This window comes from Mustela nigripes, chromosome 3 (assembly GCF_022355385.1).
Source record: "Mustela nigripes isolate SB6536 chromosome 3, MUSNIG.SB6536, whole genome shotgun sequence".
NCBI lineage: Eukaryota > Metazoa > Chordata > Mammalia > Carnivora > Mustelidae > Mustela > Mustela nigripes.
The window spans coordinates 92,610,434-92,628,422 of NC_081559.1; the positions used below are offsets into that span (position 1 = coordinate 92,610,434).

Here is a 17,989-nt window from a genome sequence, read left to right on the forward strand (position 1 = left end):
CTTTCCTTGAGCTCCAAAGGCTGAACCTCTCTTGGAAAAACTAACTAAGGCAAAAAAAAAAAAAAAAAAAACACATTCCAATTATCTGCTATTCTCAAGCTATTCTTGGAACACCTTTCCTTTCTCACACAACTGCAGTCTACTTTCCCTCTCGTCCCAAAGGTGACAGGCTGGAGCTAAGAAAAATCCCATGCTGCAAGCCTAATCTCCTACAGTGGCTCAGTTATTGGCTCTCAAGACTTTTGGGTCTCACTGGCCAATGGGGAGCATGGACTTCTGCCTCTATCCAAGTTTCCTTAGGCTATGTAGGGAATCACTAAGGAAGCCCAGTGTTTAAAAGAACACTAGACTAGGGAGACAGGAACCCAGGTTCTTGGCTCTGGCTGGGCCTTTATTAAATCCCTGTGGGATTTAGGACAAATGGGTTCACTTCTCTACACTTTAATTTTGAAATATTATGAAATGTCACATCCTTACTGAGCCTAAATGCTGATACAAAGCTGGGCAGTATATTAGTATCTTAGGGATGCCAAAAGAAAAGAACACACTGGGTGATGTAAAAGAGCAGAATTTGTCTCACAGTTCTGGAGGCTAGAAGCCCAAAAAAGTGTCAGTAGAGCCATATTCCCTCTGAATGTTCCAGGGAAAGACTTCTCCCATGTCTCTCCCTAGCTTCTGGTGATTGCTGGCAATGCTTAGCATTCCTTGGCTTATGCACATACCACTCTAATGTCTGCCTCCACATAGCATTCTTCTCTGAGTATCTCTGTGTTCAAATTTCCCTCTTTCTGTATCAGTCATTAGAATAGGGCCTATCCTAAGCTAGTATGGCGTCATCTTAACTTGAGTCTATATGCAATAGCCCTATTTCCAAATAAGGTCATATTCACATACACAAGGTGTTAGGAATGAAGATTTCCTCTTTTTTTTTGAAGGACACAATTCACCCCACAACAGGTGATGTCTAATAAATGGATGGACCAGAGTGAATCTGCAAGAGTTGACCCACACAGTAGAGGAATAGGGGCTAAGAAAAGTTTTGGCATTGAAGCATCTTGGGCCAAGGGGGCAAACAGAGGGGTCTGAATGTTGTACATTTCCCAGTGGAAACAGTTCCACAGACTGGTTCGGTGTTACATATTAAAGGAGGATTACATGATAAAGGAAGAAAGTTGAAACAGCACTTTTCACAAAGGGTTTTGAGAAAATTTGCTCAAGTAACAAAAATTACAACACAGAATGAGGAAGAAAGCATTCTCTGGATTGCTGTAGAAATTCTATGGCCCAGAACAAAGGGGACAAAGTACTTAATAAATATCTATTAAGTTTAACCTCAGGATTACTTCTATCATCTTATAGTATTGGCAACTCATATTTCCTTGAGAGAGCCACCCCTTCCTGACTCTCAGTGGCAAGGTTTGGCCAACTTTTTCCCTCCAGTGGTGGGCACATGCCTAGGACTTGGCCAATCAGAGTCACTGGGTCAAGGTTATCACATGACACAAACCAGCCAATGAGATTCAATTCCAGGACTCCTCTTAGAAGCATTAAGGAAGACATTTCTTTCTACTTTATCTATGATCTAGAATCAAAATTACCTCTTTTTTCTTTTAGTGTTGAGAATGTTAAGGATTTACTCTCCTAGCAACTTTCAAGTATATACTACAGTATTGTTGATGATATTTATCATGCTGCACACTGGATCCTCGGAACTTACTAACCTTATAACTGGATGTTTGTATCCTGTGATCAACATTTCCCCACATTCCCCTCCACCCAACCCCTATAACCACCACTCTACCCTGTGTTACTATAATTTCAGGTTTTTTAGAATCTACATATACGTGAGATCATATAATATTTGTCTTTCTCGGGGCACATGGGTGGCTCAGGGGGTTAAGCCGCTGCCTTTGGCTCAGGTCATGATCTCAGGGTCCTGGGATCGAGTCCCGCATCGGGCTCTCTGCTCAGCAGGGGGCCTGCTTCTCTCTCTCTCTCTGCCTGCCTCTCCGTCTACTTTTGATCTCTCTCTGTCAAATAAATAAATAAAATCTTAAAAAAAAAATATTTGTCTTTCTCTGACTTATTTCACTTTGTATAATGTCCTCAAATTTCATCCATGTTGTCACAATGGCAGGGCTTCCTTCTTTTTTGTGGCTAAATCATATCACTATATATATATATATATATACGAGTGAATGGAAGTATCTATGGCTGCATGTGATCGTGCACACGCACAAGCATGTATATAGCATATTTCCTTTATCCATTTATGCATCAGTAGTCATTAGGTTATTTCCATATCTTTAGTATGGTGGATAACACTGCAACAAACACGGGGATACAAAGAGCAGATCTTAAAGATCTTACCACAGGAAAAAGGTAACTATGTGAAGATGGATAGATGTATTAACAACCTTATGTGGCAATCATTTTGCTATCTACATGTATATAAAATCAGTATGTCACATACCTTAAAATTACCCAATATTATAGGTCCATTATATTTCAATAAAGCTGAACAAAATTAATTGATTAATTATAAAAATAATATGTCATCCTTTATAATATACTATATTGTTTTTATTACCATGTTTTAGAGAAAAAAATTCCTCCACATAAAATGTACATCCCAATTTTATGACAGAATTAAATCTAGAAACCTAAAGTATGGAAAGAATGGATCTAAGGATCAAGAAAACAGAAAATCTCTTAGCTTCATTCTCCAATTTCCAATTCTTCCCAAGCCATACTGGAAGTTTAGATGAAATTGAAAGACTTTTTACAATCTACCTTACTGAAATCCCAAATGGAGTTCTATGTACTTGAGATTGGATTATTAGGATGAGATGGGGGGCCTGATTTTTTGTTTTGTTTTGTTTTAGATCAAAAGTCAATTGGATAAAATAATGCTAAAATATACTGCCTCCAAAGAAACAGAAAACAATTATATCACTGAAGTGATTCAGAACATCCTATACTGGACTTTTTGTTAACAAACTTTAAAAAGTAGATATTTTAAATCACAGTGTTTCAAAGAGTTACAGAAATTTTTTGTTGCCTTGTTATCCATCACCCAAGGGCATGAATAATCACTAAAAGGCATTTGTTAACTAAAACTATATCTACCAACAAGAATACATAATAAAAGGGCAACAGAGGACAGACAGACAGAAGGAAGGAAAGAAGGAAGGAAAATCAATGCTGTTCTCTTCTCCATGGAGAGGTCCTGCCTTAAACTGAACCTAACATAGAGAAAAGTAGAACTAAGAGATGGGGAAATAGAAGACTGTAAATGGAAAGAGAAAAGAATGGAAGACTGTAGAAACAGAAGTCTGTAAGGAGAAAAAGAAAGAATGAGAGAGTGATACGGCTCACCTCTTGATATTTTTGGCTGCAGTCCTACCTTCCTTTCTGTTTTTAGCCACATAAGCTACTAGATTTCTTCTTTTGGCTTAAGCCAGTTTGAATTGTGTTTCTGTCACTTAAAACAAAAAAGTTATGAAATAATATGAGGCCCACTTGCCTTGGTCGGATTCTACAACTTTGAAAGTAAATAAAGGCAGCACTCAGCACAGCAGAGTTGCCTTTGTATCTACACACATGGCCACAGTAGCTGTGGGAGCCTGAGTCCGATCATCCATGATTTTCTGGACAATAATCTAAATGGACTGGCCGAGGTGAACGTAGGAGGGTTGGTTCCAATAACATGTAAGTCACCCGGGGTAGTCTCATATGCAAATATAGGAGACATGTAGACCACAAGACAACAACTTTGGGGTGTTAGCATTAATGGGAAATTATTTTTAATAAAATAATTCTTATAAGCTTTTTAAAAAAGATTTTATTTATTTGACAGACAGAGATCACAGGTAGGCAGAGAGGCAGGCAAAGAGAAAGAGGGGGGAAGCAGGCTCCCTGATGAGCAGAGAGCCCAATGCAGGGCTCAATCCCAGGACCCTGAGACCATGACCTGAGCTGAAGGCAGAGGCTAAACCCAGTCACCCCTTTAATAAAATAATTCTTAAACTGAAGAGGCTTGGAGGACATTCTAGCTACAAGTCTAAATAAAAAGTAGCACAGGCTTCTCCACTGCACACCTCCAGGTTTCACTGAGATTCAGTTTTCTATTATTTGATAAAAGAGTTAAAATTAGCTTCTTCCTCCTCAATCTAGAGTCAACACACATCCTCTTCTGTCTTAGAATGAAAAGTGAGAATAAAGAGAAAAGCCCAGAGCATGGGTGTGTGAACTTGGACGTGAGCAATCTGGGCATTGCTAAACCGTGGGTTTCCAAATGGATACAGGATTAAGCTGAGAGCACCAGCTTTGTAGCACCAAGCCCTTGGCCATGTATCCTTTCTTTTCATGTGTTAGCTAGGGTTAGTGCTCAGCAAACATAGCCTAATTTCTAGAATGTCCTTGGAGCTCATTTCTCTTAGAAAAAGGAGTATTTCTTTTTAGCATTGCTACTCAAGGGAACATAGTATCAATACAAACCGAAGGGTCAGTGAAAGAAAGAAGTCACCAAAAGTAAACTTTTGAATACGAATATGTGTATATAAGAGCAAACGAAAGGAAACAAGACTACAGAGGCCTACAAAATTAAACAAGCATATAAAGTTTGAAGACTCCTCTTTAAGCCCAAGGACATCAAAAAGTAAACAACACATAAATGCCCCTCATAAAAATCTGAAATAGAACATCAAATTCAGCATGTGGAGATCTGAACATAAAATAGACAGGCAAAATAGTTGTCTTCTGATGCGATTACAGAAATCACATCTAATCTCCTCAGGATAACCACTACACATATAAAACACTATTCTACCATATCCGAGTAATAGTCACATCACCAGCTATGAGCCTAACTGGAAGGTCAATCACGGTCAGATTCTTGCTCCATGCACATGTCCCCAGCGGCCTCCCTAATAACAGAATGCTGTCGGGCTTGAATTGGTTATCTACATTTCACAAACAAACATTGTCTTAAGCAGGCTTAATCGGCTACTTAGCTACCAGAATAATTGTGTGTACACTAGAAGAAAATGAAGCAGACACAAACAAGACACTCACCTTTTCTCCCCTGAGGATCGCGGCAGCTTTCATGGGCGCACAGGCCCCAAGCTGACCAGGAAGATACTACACAGTCTGTAGAGCAAGGGAGATTGCAAAGCTGAGAGGCTGAAGGGGCAGGTCCCAAGCATGAAGTCTTTTTCACAGGTCTAGAGACTAAAGGAGAGAAAAAAATAAAATAAAATAATGGTCTATGTAACATTTACTGGAAACCCCTAGAATTATTAATGTCTTTATTTATGTGCCTGCCTTGCCCACATCAGCTTTCTGGTTAGAGTATATACAAATAAAACATAAACATGCTCTAAGACTTGTTGTTTGTCTCTGCACTATTAGCATTTTGGGTGAGAAAAGGTAAAAAAAAAAAAAAAAAGACAGTAACAAAGGGCAGCACTTGAGTTTCCTGCCTCACAGAGTATTCCCTGGGAATTCAAGAGAGGACTGGAAATATAGATACAAATTATCCAGAGTTATGATTTAAAAAAATTAAATGGCTTTGTGAAGTTTCAGGATGAGTCTATCTTGACTATATAAATGACTAGGTTGCTGCGAAAAAATCAAAATCAAACCCCTGAGGTGGGATGTTTAGCATAACCAATCTACTGCTGTTACTCCCCTGAGGGGTGGAGCGCTCAAAGACACAGAAGAAAAATGGTTCTTAGAAAAGAAGAAAAATCGGGATGTGTGACTGCAGAATTAGCACCTTGAAGTCAGTTTCATTAGTGAGGCTTTCTAGAAGCCCAAGGAATGTCTGAGAATTCGGGGGGAGATGCCAACCTAAGAGCCTGCCAACCCTTCCTGGTGCACCTGCACCCAGAGTGCGCCCAGAACTGGGTCATTTCAGGATGCAGTGACCACCTGGCCACAAGTGGCCCTCACCAAGTGCCTCCTCCATGCAGGTCTACTCTGGGTACATAAAAATATGCAGATGAAGGAGAAGATGAGATGCTGATTCTCATTATTATAACAGGATAGGAGTTAAGACAGAAATGACACAATAAAAGAAGAGCCAAATGTGTAACTATGTTTGTGCCGAGTGAGCCCACACTAAAGTGGTTTTAGAGCAATTCAGAGCTTGTGAGCAAATGGTTCAAGTTCAGATGGTTTTATCTACTGAACTGGCTTGTACTACTGTCTAAATATTTCCCATACATGTCCACCCCTTTAAGCAGATGAGAAGTAATTCATAGACAAAGATGAGTGTTACAAGATGGTGGTAAATCACACCATCTACTTTGCTTCTTGACTCTTTACATGGATGTCAGTTAAATCCGGTAAAGATGGCAATAAATCACAGCTCTGGCCAGCAGAACTTTGAACATAAATGAAAACAAGAGAAAAAAAAAAATACTGTTTTCAAAGAAGTTGTAACCCATGGGGGAAGAAGTGTTCCTAATGAACAATGGGGCAGCTTGAGGTGTTTATGAGGGTGAATGGGAACAACAAAAGTCCATGAAAAATAATGTTTTATTTGCAATGAATTGTTTATTTGCAACTAATTCTTATATATTTAACTAATAGGATTTGACCTGACCTAAAATAAGAGACAGGGGCAAACAAGATGGTCAATGTAAATGTCAAAGATCACAAGCCATGTGGAGGAGGCAGGAACAAGAAGAGAGAACAGATACTGGGGGCAATTGAGGGGTTACCTGGGGAGGTGATGATCAAACAGAGACTGTGTTGGCCAGAATGACAGTGAGATGGGGGTTTGGAGTGACTGGGACTGGGATGCACATATGACATTGGTGGATTGTGGATCAAGAAGAACCTGGGATAAATAAATTAAATTAAATTAAATTAAAAAAAGAAGAAGAACCTGGGATATACTTTAGTAAGATGAAAACAAAAAGAGAAGAAGAAGGTCACCCACCCCCACTCCTACCAAAACCACCACCTGTGAGTTGGTGGAGGGGTCTGTGATTCCTCCCCTAAGAGTGAGCAAGAGAAGACACACAAGACTGCTATTCATGGAATACATTATGCATTCATTCCCAAACCATTAGTTCCTACTTTAAATCAGACCTTCTTGGATAGTGTCTGCTTTCAAGGAGCTCTCAATCAGGAAGGGTAAGTCAAGCAGAACATTAACAAAATTGATGGAAAGTGATGCTTCAGAGCGTCACAGGAATTGAAAGCTCTATAGCCAGAGGTCTTAAGACAGAAATGCCTTTGGGTCTGGGCCCATATTTGTCAGCATGTGTTCTCACAAACTCTAATGTTATTTCCCCCCCAAAAAAACTAAGTAGTGAGGGAAAAGGAAGTAGGGCATGCAAACTAATTAATCTACTTATTTAATAAACATTTTTAGTGCATTCCCAACACTGGTTATAAATCAATCCCTTTAACCTCCATAACTTTGAGATATATGTTATGAGATATATGTTATTACCATCTCAAGTTTAAAATGGGGGTTCTGCAACACAGAAATAGTTACTCATTTGCTCACATTCTTAATTAGTCAGGAGCAGAGTTGAGATTGTGACACAGGAAGCATGGCTCCAGATGCTCTTAACCACTGTATATTATGTGGTCTTATTATAGGTCATTCAGCCTACAGTGGTATCTACCATGTATCAGCACTGTGTTAGGTGCTGAAGTCAGAGCAGTGAATAAAACAGACAAGGTGCCAGTCCCCCCGGGACCCATATTCCCGTGTGAGCTGATACTAAGTATACATGAATTCATGAGTGAGCCCCAACAAGAAGACTGGAAAACTGTTACTGCTGCTTCTCCTTTCTTTTGTCATAGCTGTCTTACTGCAACACCAGACAGATGTTGGGGGTCTGATGATCAATGTTGAGAAGATACCCCAAACCTTTCAGCTCCAAGACCCAGCAGACACTTGTTGCTCTAACTTTTGTACTTGATGTTGAGCTGGGCCATTGAAACTAATTAGTCTACCAGTGCAGCACCAAGGCCACAGCAGGCCTTCACTAATCTCATCAGAAGCTCCTGAATGTCTATCTTTAAATCGGCAGTACAGTTGGAAAGAGACTGGGAATATGTCCTGCATTAAGGACAATGTTTTACAGACCATTATGTTTATCTGGCTTATTTTTCAAGAGCTATATGAGTGACTGGGAAGTAGGGGGTTAAGTCCCCCAAGGTCCCCTTTGATAAATACTGAACTGTCAATCAGTTAACTGTTAGATATTAGAGATAATTGTACTTCTAAGATTTGGAAGTCAGGAGAGACATGGTGTGCAAGAGAGGAGCTGGGGGGAGCGGGGTTCCCTGGAGACTATTAAGTGGCATAATTAGGAAGCCCAAGGGTGGGAGTGAGGCCATTTGTCAGAGCGTTCAGGCCTCTTTAGCACCTAGTGCTTTGACAGACAGTAGATCTTAATCCACATAGATAAATTCTTCAGTCCCAGGCGACATGTCTAAGATGCTTCATTTAAGCATTGAATCAATGTTCTTGGGTCAACCTATCTTTATCTCAGACCCTCTCGGCTACATTTGTTCTACAAATAAATCATAAGTATGTCACAAAGCACTTACCAGCTTCAGACCACTTAGGTAGTTTTCTCTCCCAAGAACAGCAAACACAGAATATCTCTACGCCTATTGACTGTTTAGAGCTAGAAGGGAGCTTTAGAGCTAATTTGGTTTAATTCGTCAATTTTACTGAAAAACTGAGCTCCAAATACACTGGATTGTTTCTACGAATTCACTCAGCAAGTCCAGGGCAGAGCAAGACCTGAGCCTTGTCCCAGGTGGCTGACTCACCTCTACTTGTCCCTGATGGCTTTCCTTCCATGGAAAATAGTCACCAGACAGGACACCTGAGATTGTCTGCACTGGGGATACTTTGCTGATGAATCACAGTAACCACAGTGGAGGCAGTCAGTCAGTGACATAACAGACTCAAGACATCTATTGAATGCTGCTAGCTCACTACAACCTTTCACATAAAACCCAAATCCTTCCCCTACTTCATTATTGCTTTAAAACTCCTCCAAATACTCATGCAGACCTCCCCCACCAAGTAGGAGGTGGTGAGACCAAACTTTGCTCCACTTCAAAAGACTACTTCTCTGATTTGTGGCAACTCACATTGTAATATAATTACCTTGGGAGGTGGGTAGGATGTGGGGGCAAACGGACCACCTGGATTCAGATGGTTTGTGTAGTTTACTTGGCCAAACTCTAGCCATGATGTCTGTAGAAAGAATTGCTGTTTTTCTACCCATCTGAAACCCTTTCTCTGGAGATACTGACTGAAACAACTTTATTTCTATTTACCAACTCTGTCATCTCTGATGCAATCAATCCCTGCTCTAATCAGTGCAGGTCTTTGCTTGTCTTTTCTTGTACCAAATGCTTAAAAAAAAAAAAAAATATATATATATATATATATATATGTATATATATATATATATATATTCATTTATTTGAGAGAGAGAAAGAGTGCAGGGGGAGCAGCAAAGGGAAAGGGAGAAAAGCAGACTCCCCATAGATCATGGAGCCCCATGTGGGGCTCAATCTCATGACCCCAAGATCATGACCTGAGGTGAAACCAAGAGTCAGATTCCTAACCAACCAGGACACCCAAGCACCCCACCTTAATGCCTTTTAGACTACATCACCTTGAATTCTTTGCCTATCCTGTGCTGACCAGCTAAGCAACTACCCAAGGGTCTACAGTCTATTTAGGTTTTGCAGGCAGCAAAATCAGTTCTTATATAGACTTCTTAAGTCCACAAAGTTTTAAAGAGCCAAAATAACTTTCAACTCAGAAACTGAGATTGCTACATAGCAGTAGCTTTCCAAGTGCTAGAGAATATATTACAATATTATAAGTGAGTTTATATACGTAATAGTAATTAATACTTTGGATATTCTGGTGCCTAACCTAGCATTTTTCATTTGCAATAAGAAATCATTACATTGACCTGCCTTATAAGAAATGTGAAAGTCTGCTACTAATAATTGTAAAGTTGTCTTAAATAATGTATTACTCCACACACAGAACGCTAATTAACAAAAGGAAAAATAGGCTGGGTAGGTGATATGTTTAATGTTAAAAAATAAACACACACAAAACTGTTCTTATTCTAGAAATGTATAATTTTCATGATTTTCCCTAATGACAAAGTGATTTCAGATGAGCACACAAATCAATTACAAATCACACACAATTACAAATCAAAATGATTTGTAATTAAGAAGAAAAATGTCTGTTGTGACATCAGCATGTGACTGCCATTGTAAAGAAAAATGAGGGCTTTCACATTTTATTTTTTGAGACTAAATCAAGGTCTAATCTGAACTAATTTGAATTAACACAGGAATAAACTGGCAAAAGTTCAATACAAGTATATTATCCCCCACCCACTGATGACCATTTTGTAAGATCTAAATTTCAATGCCTCTCAATGCCTCAAGAAGAAATTAGACTGAAACTGCATAATAATAATATTTAATTAGTCATAATTAATAACCTGATACTTCTGCTGTAATTTAAAAAATGAGTTATATTTGCTTAAAGTAGAAAGAGCTATCACAGGCGCTAATGATGTTTTCTTGTCTTTTAATATATCTATTATTGGATGAAAACTCAAGTCAGTCCTTGAAAATTCAGGAAGTGTTTGAGATAATTCTGCCATGGCATAACAGAGCTCACCTTTCCCTCTGTACAGAAAGAAGGTTTCTTGAAGATAGTCAAGGAATTAGTCACAAGATACTGATTTTTTTCCTACTATTTTCAAGGAGGTAGAGATGAAAGGAGGAGGAGGAGGAGGAGGAGGAGGAGGAAGGTGATCACTACTTCCTGGGGACTCTTAAAAACCTGGACTCTCACTGCTTTGTATCTTTGTGATACCAAAGTCCTCCTGCAGATAATACATTCCATCTTCTGTTGATTTTACATAAGATATTTGATTTCCAGAATGGCATCAACCTTCCCAAAGAAGCTAGACCAAAACCAAGTTATATTCATTTCAACTTTCCAAATGAAATGCAGGCACTGTAAACCCCAAAGGGAACTCTCACTCAAAGCTTAGAACCCCATCATTCCATGGGCTCTCCAAGAACCACCATAACAGAAACAGCAGTTGCTAAGATTTAATTCAAAACTAATGAAAGAGCCTACTTATGTAAAAATGCTGCTTTCTAAATGATTTTTGAGAAACAATATTGCCCCTGACATATTCATTTAGGGAGTATACTGACTTGGCAGAAATTCAATCCACCTTACCGCTAAAATAAATAGGCCTCTTCTACAGACTGAAGGAGTCAAATGGTTGAAGGGGAAAGATAAATAATATTACAGTTTTAACCAGAAAGCTATTTTCCTTCAAGAAGCTTCATGTATTATTTCAATTGCCTTTTGCCACTGGGATTTGCAAAATAATGGATCATTCTTCTAACTTAGTGGATAGAATAAAAGCAATCTGTCTTCTAGCACTTATAGGCAGCTTAAAGAATTAAATCACATCTCATCCTATTATACTTAATAAAGCTTAATTTTAGCCATATTGTGACTCTCTTGGCAAAGTTCCATGCAATGCAACTTGGCAAGGAGACGCATGTGTATGTACTGCGAATTTAATACCTAAAAATAATTCCTGCAATTAGAAATAATTACAAGAAATGTAACCACATATCAAAGAGTTTTCTAAATTTCATTCATTTCATAAAGCCAATCAGAAAATGCCTAGTGATTTTCTTAGTGCTACACAGTAACAACATTCGAGGTGAAAGATGGAAAACAATATTCCGAATACAAATGAGGTACCTGTACAATTCTGGAAAGAAATCAGAATCAATATCCAGCACTTGCACAATATAGCAGCCTTCAGGCCAATATTCATATATTTCTATTATCACATATTCTCACCTCTGTTCCCTTTTTTAAGAATTTCCTTCTGATTGTTTCTCAGCCTTTTAGCTCAGAGCTAAAAGTAGGGTGCTGAGAGGATAGAAGAAACAAAGGCTGACCTAAATGGCATCTTTCACAGTGTACAGTTAAAAATACCATTATTGATGAGAAAAAAGCAGAAAGGAGATTAACGCAAGATGGGGAAGTGATCAGGCAAGGAGAAAAAGTGAAAAGCCAGAGAGGCAGGAAAGAGGAAGAGTTACCTCCCAAGATGTCAGTGGCATAACTAAGCAACACCATGGAAGTAGAGTGTTTGCAAAGGCTTTAGCACAGGAGTACTCTTCTTACTCACAACACGTTGCAACCTACAGTTCATTTCCCCACAGAAACAATGACAAGAGCTGAATGAGAGCAAGTTTTCCTGGGAATGACCACAAATGCCTTTTCTGTTGATTAATGTTAGTAATAATAGCTAATACATACTAGCAACCCACCTGGCTCTAGGCAGTATGCTAAAGACTTACATGCAATTTCTCATTCATCATGATCACTTGGAAATGTCATTATCATGTTCACTCTGTAGACAAAATAACTGAGGATAAATTATTTGTCCCAAATGACAAAGCTAATATGTGACAAAGGTCCAGGGTTCTTCAAAGCCCCTAATCTCTAATACTAGGCTCCACTATCATTTTGTATTTGCAGGAAAAATAATGGTAGACAAAAACCCTGCTGGGGGCACCTAGGTGGCTCAGTCAGTTAAGCATCTGCTTTAGGCTCAGGTCATGATCTCTGAGTCCTGGAGTCAAGCCCCACGTCAGGTTCCCTGGTCAGCTGGGGGTCTGCTTCTCCCTCTCTATCTGCCCCTCCACCTGTTTGTGATTTCTCTTGCTCTCTCTCTCAAATGAATAAAATCTTTAAAATAAGAAGAGAAAGGAAAAAAAAACCCTTTCTGTAATAGTAATAATTGATCAGGAAAATAAATAGGTGAACATTCTGTCCACTTCCAAAAATGTTTAAAGTGAGATAAAAATAGAAAAAAAAAAAAAAAAGAAGAAGAAGAAGTTTAAATATATCAATGGTAAAGTCCAAGCCCTAAGAAAGGTAATTGTTGGGTTGGGGTTTTGTTTGTTTGTTTTTTATTTTTTTTTTTTTGTATTCTGTGTTTTGTATTTTTAATGTGATTCTGAAAGATAATGTTTGAGGGAGGAGGTGGGTGAAATTAGTTTATGATGACTATTTTCATCATAAAAGTTGGTTAGGGCCATTCCTAAGGAATTATAGTGATTTCATAATCAGCAAACCCCAGCACCCTTAAGATTTCTTGAAGAGCAAAAGATGACCAAAGAAACCCTCAAGGCAGTTTAGAAACCAGGGAAAGGCGACAAGTGCAAGTGAGTGCCCAGCTCACCTTCTACTGGATACTGCCAGCATCGCTAGAACAATCCTCTCTCTTATCAACCACATCCAACCCAGCAAAGAAGCAAGGGCAGAGGTGACAGTAAGACATCCCTAAGTCCCCTGGGCAAAACTGAAAGGAAGAGGATGTTTAAAAATAAATAAATAAATAGATAGATAAATAAATAAATAAAAGAAGGGGGAAAAAAGTGTCTGAGATAAGGATGTCTCAGAGGAGTAGGAAAGGAGCAGGAAGATCTGGTAAGAAGGGTAAGAGGGAGACAACAGAAAGCCAAGCTAAGCCTCCCAGATTTCGGTCCTGGTCACAAGATTGCCCTATCATTCCACCAGAAGCCAGCAAGCCAGACCTTCATCTGTGCTGATTTGGAAGGTGGCATTTCAACCTGGGAATAGCTGAATGAAAAATTTTAATAATGGTAACAAGAAGGGGAAATCCATATTCCCCAAGGCAACACGGATCTCTAAAAACATCATCACAAACTACAAAACTTAAAGCTCTTTCTAAGAGTCAAAAGAAAAAAAAAAGGGAAAAAGGGGGAGGGGACATGTGGTACATATTGTAGAGAGCTAGGACAGAACTGTCTCTAAAATAAATATGCACACCGTCCTGTTTTTAAAGGAAGGGATACTGAAGGCCTAGTTGTTCCTGATATCCTTGTTAGCATACGCTACTTTAAATGTACAAATCATTTTAGACTGAACAAGTTAATTCAACTTCAAAGGAAGGCTCATGGGATTCACCAGGTCCCTAAGTGGTGATAGGAACGAGACACTGCATAATAATTTTTAAAATGCAGAATACTTCATTCTTTTGTATGAGAAACTGCTTTATTCATTTTTGAAGTTAAACAAAAACTACAACCCGAAACTGCATTGCACAGCTGGATGAAAGCTCCTTCCTCCCAGGCCTATTCAGACACTGCAAGTCCTACATTGCATGGCTAGCTCTTCCATGTGTCAAGGCCAACGTTAATGATTAGTAGCTTTCAACCTGACTAAATCAATGGGGTTTCACACTAGTTTCAATTCAGAAGCGCTGAGTCAGCGTTGGGAAGGGGGTAGGTAGCAGAGTGTACAGGAAATATTTACTTTTTTTAAAATCTTTGTAATTACCAGGTTGGGGAGTCAGTCTCTAAGTAATTTATGAACTATCATTTTGAAAAACTAACTGAAAAAATATAATTATTTTAAAAAACATGTTTAAAAAAAACATCAAGCTGATAACCTACAATTACTTATATGAATTGGGTAAATTTCTTGGCAATTGAGCTTCAGTAAAATAAAAGGGCTAGCCAATATTTCTCACCTTTGTTACATTCTATCTTCCCTAAGGAGCCTTTGTAAAGACATTTTCCCTAATGCTCCCTCCATCCCCCATGGTATTTTCATACCACACATATACTATATATATGTGTATGCTTTATATATAACAAGTGTAGGATTTGCTTCATCTCACGAGCCAATTTTCGCCCCCTTGGTGATGATATCATCCTCCACTGGGTATGAATGAAGTAAAACATATACTGAATTGAATTGTGTGCTGAGAAACTTATAAGTAGATTCTGATTTAATTAGCAGAAGTTTCTGTGAGGTAATCACTACTAATTTCTGCAGTTATCAGTGAGACAATTGAAGTTTTAAAAGGCTGACCAAGCGGGGGTGCCTGGGTGGCTCCATGGGTTAAAGCCTCTGCCTTCAGCTCAGGTCATGATCCTAGAGTACTGGGATTGAGCCCCACATCAGGCTCTCTTGCTCAGCAGGGAGCCTGCTTCCCTCTCTCTCTGCCTGCCTCTCTGCATACTTGTGATCTCTGTCTGTCAAATAAATAAATAAAATCTTTTTAAAAAAATAAGTAAATAATTAAAAATTAATTAAATAAAATAAAAGGCTGACCAAGGGGTGCCTGGGTGGATCAGTCCTTAAGTGTCTGTCTTTGGCTCAAGCCCCACATCAGGCTCCCAGCTCAATGGGAGTCCTGCTTCTCCCTTTCCCACTCCCCTCCCCGCCCCTGTTTGTGTTCCCATTTTCACTCCCTCCCCCTCGTTTGTGTTCCGTCTCTCACTGTGTCTGTAAAATAAATAAATAAAATCTTTTAAAAAATAAATAAATAAAAGGCTGACCAAGCTTAAGTAATAAGTAAATGCAGAGGCAGGACTTGAACCCAGCCTGCATGATTCTGGTTTACCCTTTTAATCTCCATATTAGACTCTTCCGGCTAAAGGCTCCAAAACTAATGGGTTCATCATGCATTTCCATGGCTCCTGGCTAGAATCTATCTTTTTAAGTTGACTACAGTGCTTCTAAATACCTGTGTTTTTCTTGAAGTCGGAATCCATATGCTGATATAGTCATTGCAATAAGCAAGACACACTCTCTGACTCTGCCTGCCACTCTGTCTGCCTGTGCTCGCTCTCCCCCCCCTCTGATAAATAAATAAAATCTTTAAAAAAAAAAAAAGGAAGGTGCATACTATATATTTTTTTACATTTATATATATCATCAGCAAAAAATAGGGTATAAGATCACAAGGACAGTCATTAATATTTTGAAAAATTATAATTGTCTTCTATGAAGTCTTAATTTGAGAAAGCATTGAAATTATAATTATTTGATTTAAAAACACAGTTGATTCTATATTAAAAGCAGCATAGATGTCTTTATAGGTTACTAAATGCAACATAATTCTGTAAATGTTATTACCTGTTTTCTGATTCTGAAAGAATTATTACCTATTTTTAAAAGACTAGGTGAGTTGAAGTGTTCAATATAAAGGAGATTTTTATAACATAAGAAGAGATATAGTTGCATGTAACAATCATTTTATTTTTTCTAACATTTATATTTTCTTAATTCAGGTGCTAACAAATATTGTTTTGTTCAACCCAATGAAGCTCAAAGGTAAGACACATTTATTATGGCTAATATTATGACTAATATTATTTTGAAGTGGAGAACCCTATAAGAATAGTAGTCATTGTTGAGAAAATGTTCAGACCTTTGGTGGCTCAAAATCCTTAAAGTAGTGAACTCAGCACAAAAGTTAGGGAGCCTTTAGGGGCTCCCCGTGGGAGATGACACAGAATCATGAAGCATCTGCCCTGAGGACCAGCACTACCTATCCAGAACCATCTTGCTTCAAATTTGACTCAACAGAATACAAACAGGACACATGCTCCTAATGCCACCATTTCTGTTCTCTGACAGATTACCTGTCCTGAGAACAAAGACAAGACCACACCTCAAATGCCACCAGCAATACCAAATTTTGTTCTCTCTACTTAACATTGATTGCCAATTAATTCTAGAGGACATGTTTCATCTAGAGTTATTTTCTTCTTTTAGATTTGTAATGATCAAAACATATATAGCTACATTTTTAAAGAAGAGAAACCTCTCATTTTTTTCCTTGAATTGAATACTTGTGGTCTGAGGAAGTTTTATGTCAAAGGGAAACCAGCCAAATCCTAAAGAAAATGGTAGCCTACTCAGCATATTATATTCCTTCCAGCATCATATTCCTTTCAGCAATATGGTCGCTTGTGGAATCCTGGAATGAAAGAAATTCTTAATGATATCTTATATAATATCCTGCTTATACAAATGAGAAAATCAAGGCTTAAAGCAGTTATATGACTTGTCCAAGTCCAACAGTTCATGTAAGTATCAACCTATAATCTCCTGTCCTGATATTTGGTTGACTCATTTATAGTGCCTCCAGTTAAAAGAAAAAAATCCTTAATCAACCTTATCATATCCCATTCACATCTATCCTCTACATACTCTACATTCACTTTTCTTCTTCTTCTCAATTAGATTGCAAAACCTCAGTTATTAGAGCTGGATCACTTATTTCTATCTGAGAATCTTTTTTTCCCTCAATAAGCAGTTTGAAGAAATATTTCACCTATGATGAAAGGCTGGGTAGACATTAAAAAATAATACATGAATTGAGTTAAAGTCCCAAAGTAATACAGATTCCACAAGATCACCCGCTGTCCTGCTCACAACCACAATTCCAATGCATCGCTGAGAGCCAGGGAGTTGGCATCCAAGAAATACTGAATAAACATGTCAACAAATTTTGAATTTCTATTCTAACACAGATGTTTAATAAAAAAAGAAGTTTGGTAGCAAATGTTTGGTTGACATTTCATAGGGTATAAGAATACTTGGAGAACCCTGATATATATATGTATATATATATATGGGGTTCTACATAGGGTTGGACAGGTTGAACCTGTAAAAGGTCACCTTGCCAAAGGGCAGATAGGGGCTAAAATTCAGCCTGTGCTCCTCTTGCAAAGTACACCCTCAGGTTTATGCCCAGAGGGGATCTTTTTCTAATACTTTCACCCAGAGGGGGAGACTTGTATGTAATTCACAGAACCATACAGTTTATGCTGCTTACAGTTCACATACAATTTTTAATTTATTTATTTTTTTAGAGAGAGAGAGACAGGGGGTGGGAGAGGCAGAGGAGAGAGAATCTTAAGCCCAGAGATGTAGGGTTTTTTTTGTTTGTTTGTTTGTCTTGTTTTTTTTTTACCTGAGAGATATCTATTTTAAAAAGAAAAAAAAATTCAGGTGACTGATCAATAAATATCCCACATCAATGAAAACACAGTAGATGGAAAAACTAATCAGTAATAGATTCTTAGGGTCTTAGAC

At 38.3% G+C, this 17,989-nt stretch overlaps 1 protein-coding gene across 1 annotated transcript in view; it reads right to left on the reverse strand.

Moving 5' to 3' along the window:
- THSD7B (thrombospondin type 1 domain containing 7B) overlaps positions 1-17,989 on the reverse strand; it is a 717,646-nt gene that overhangs the window by 450,047 nt on the left and 249,610 nt on the right. The window contains exon 5 of the mRNA XM_059395498.1: positions 5,077-5,232. Within this exon, the coding sequence (XP_059251481.1) occupies positions 5,077-5,232 (156 nt within the window). The remainder of the gene's footprint in view (positions 1-5,076; positions 5,233-17,989) is intronic.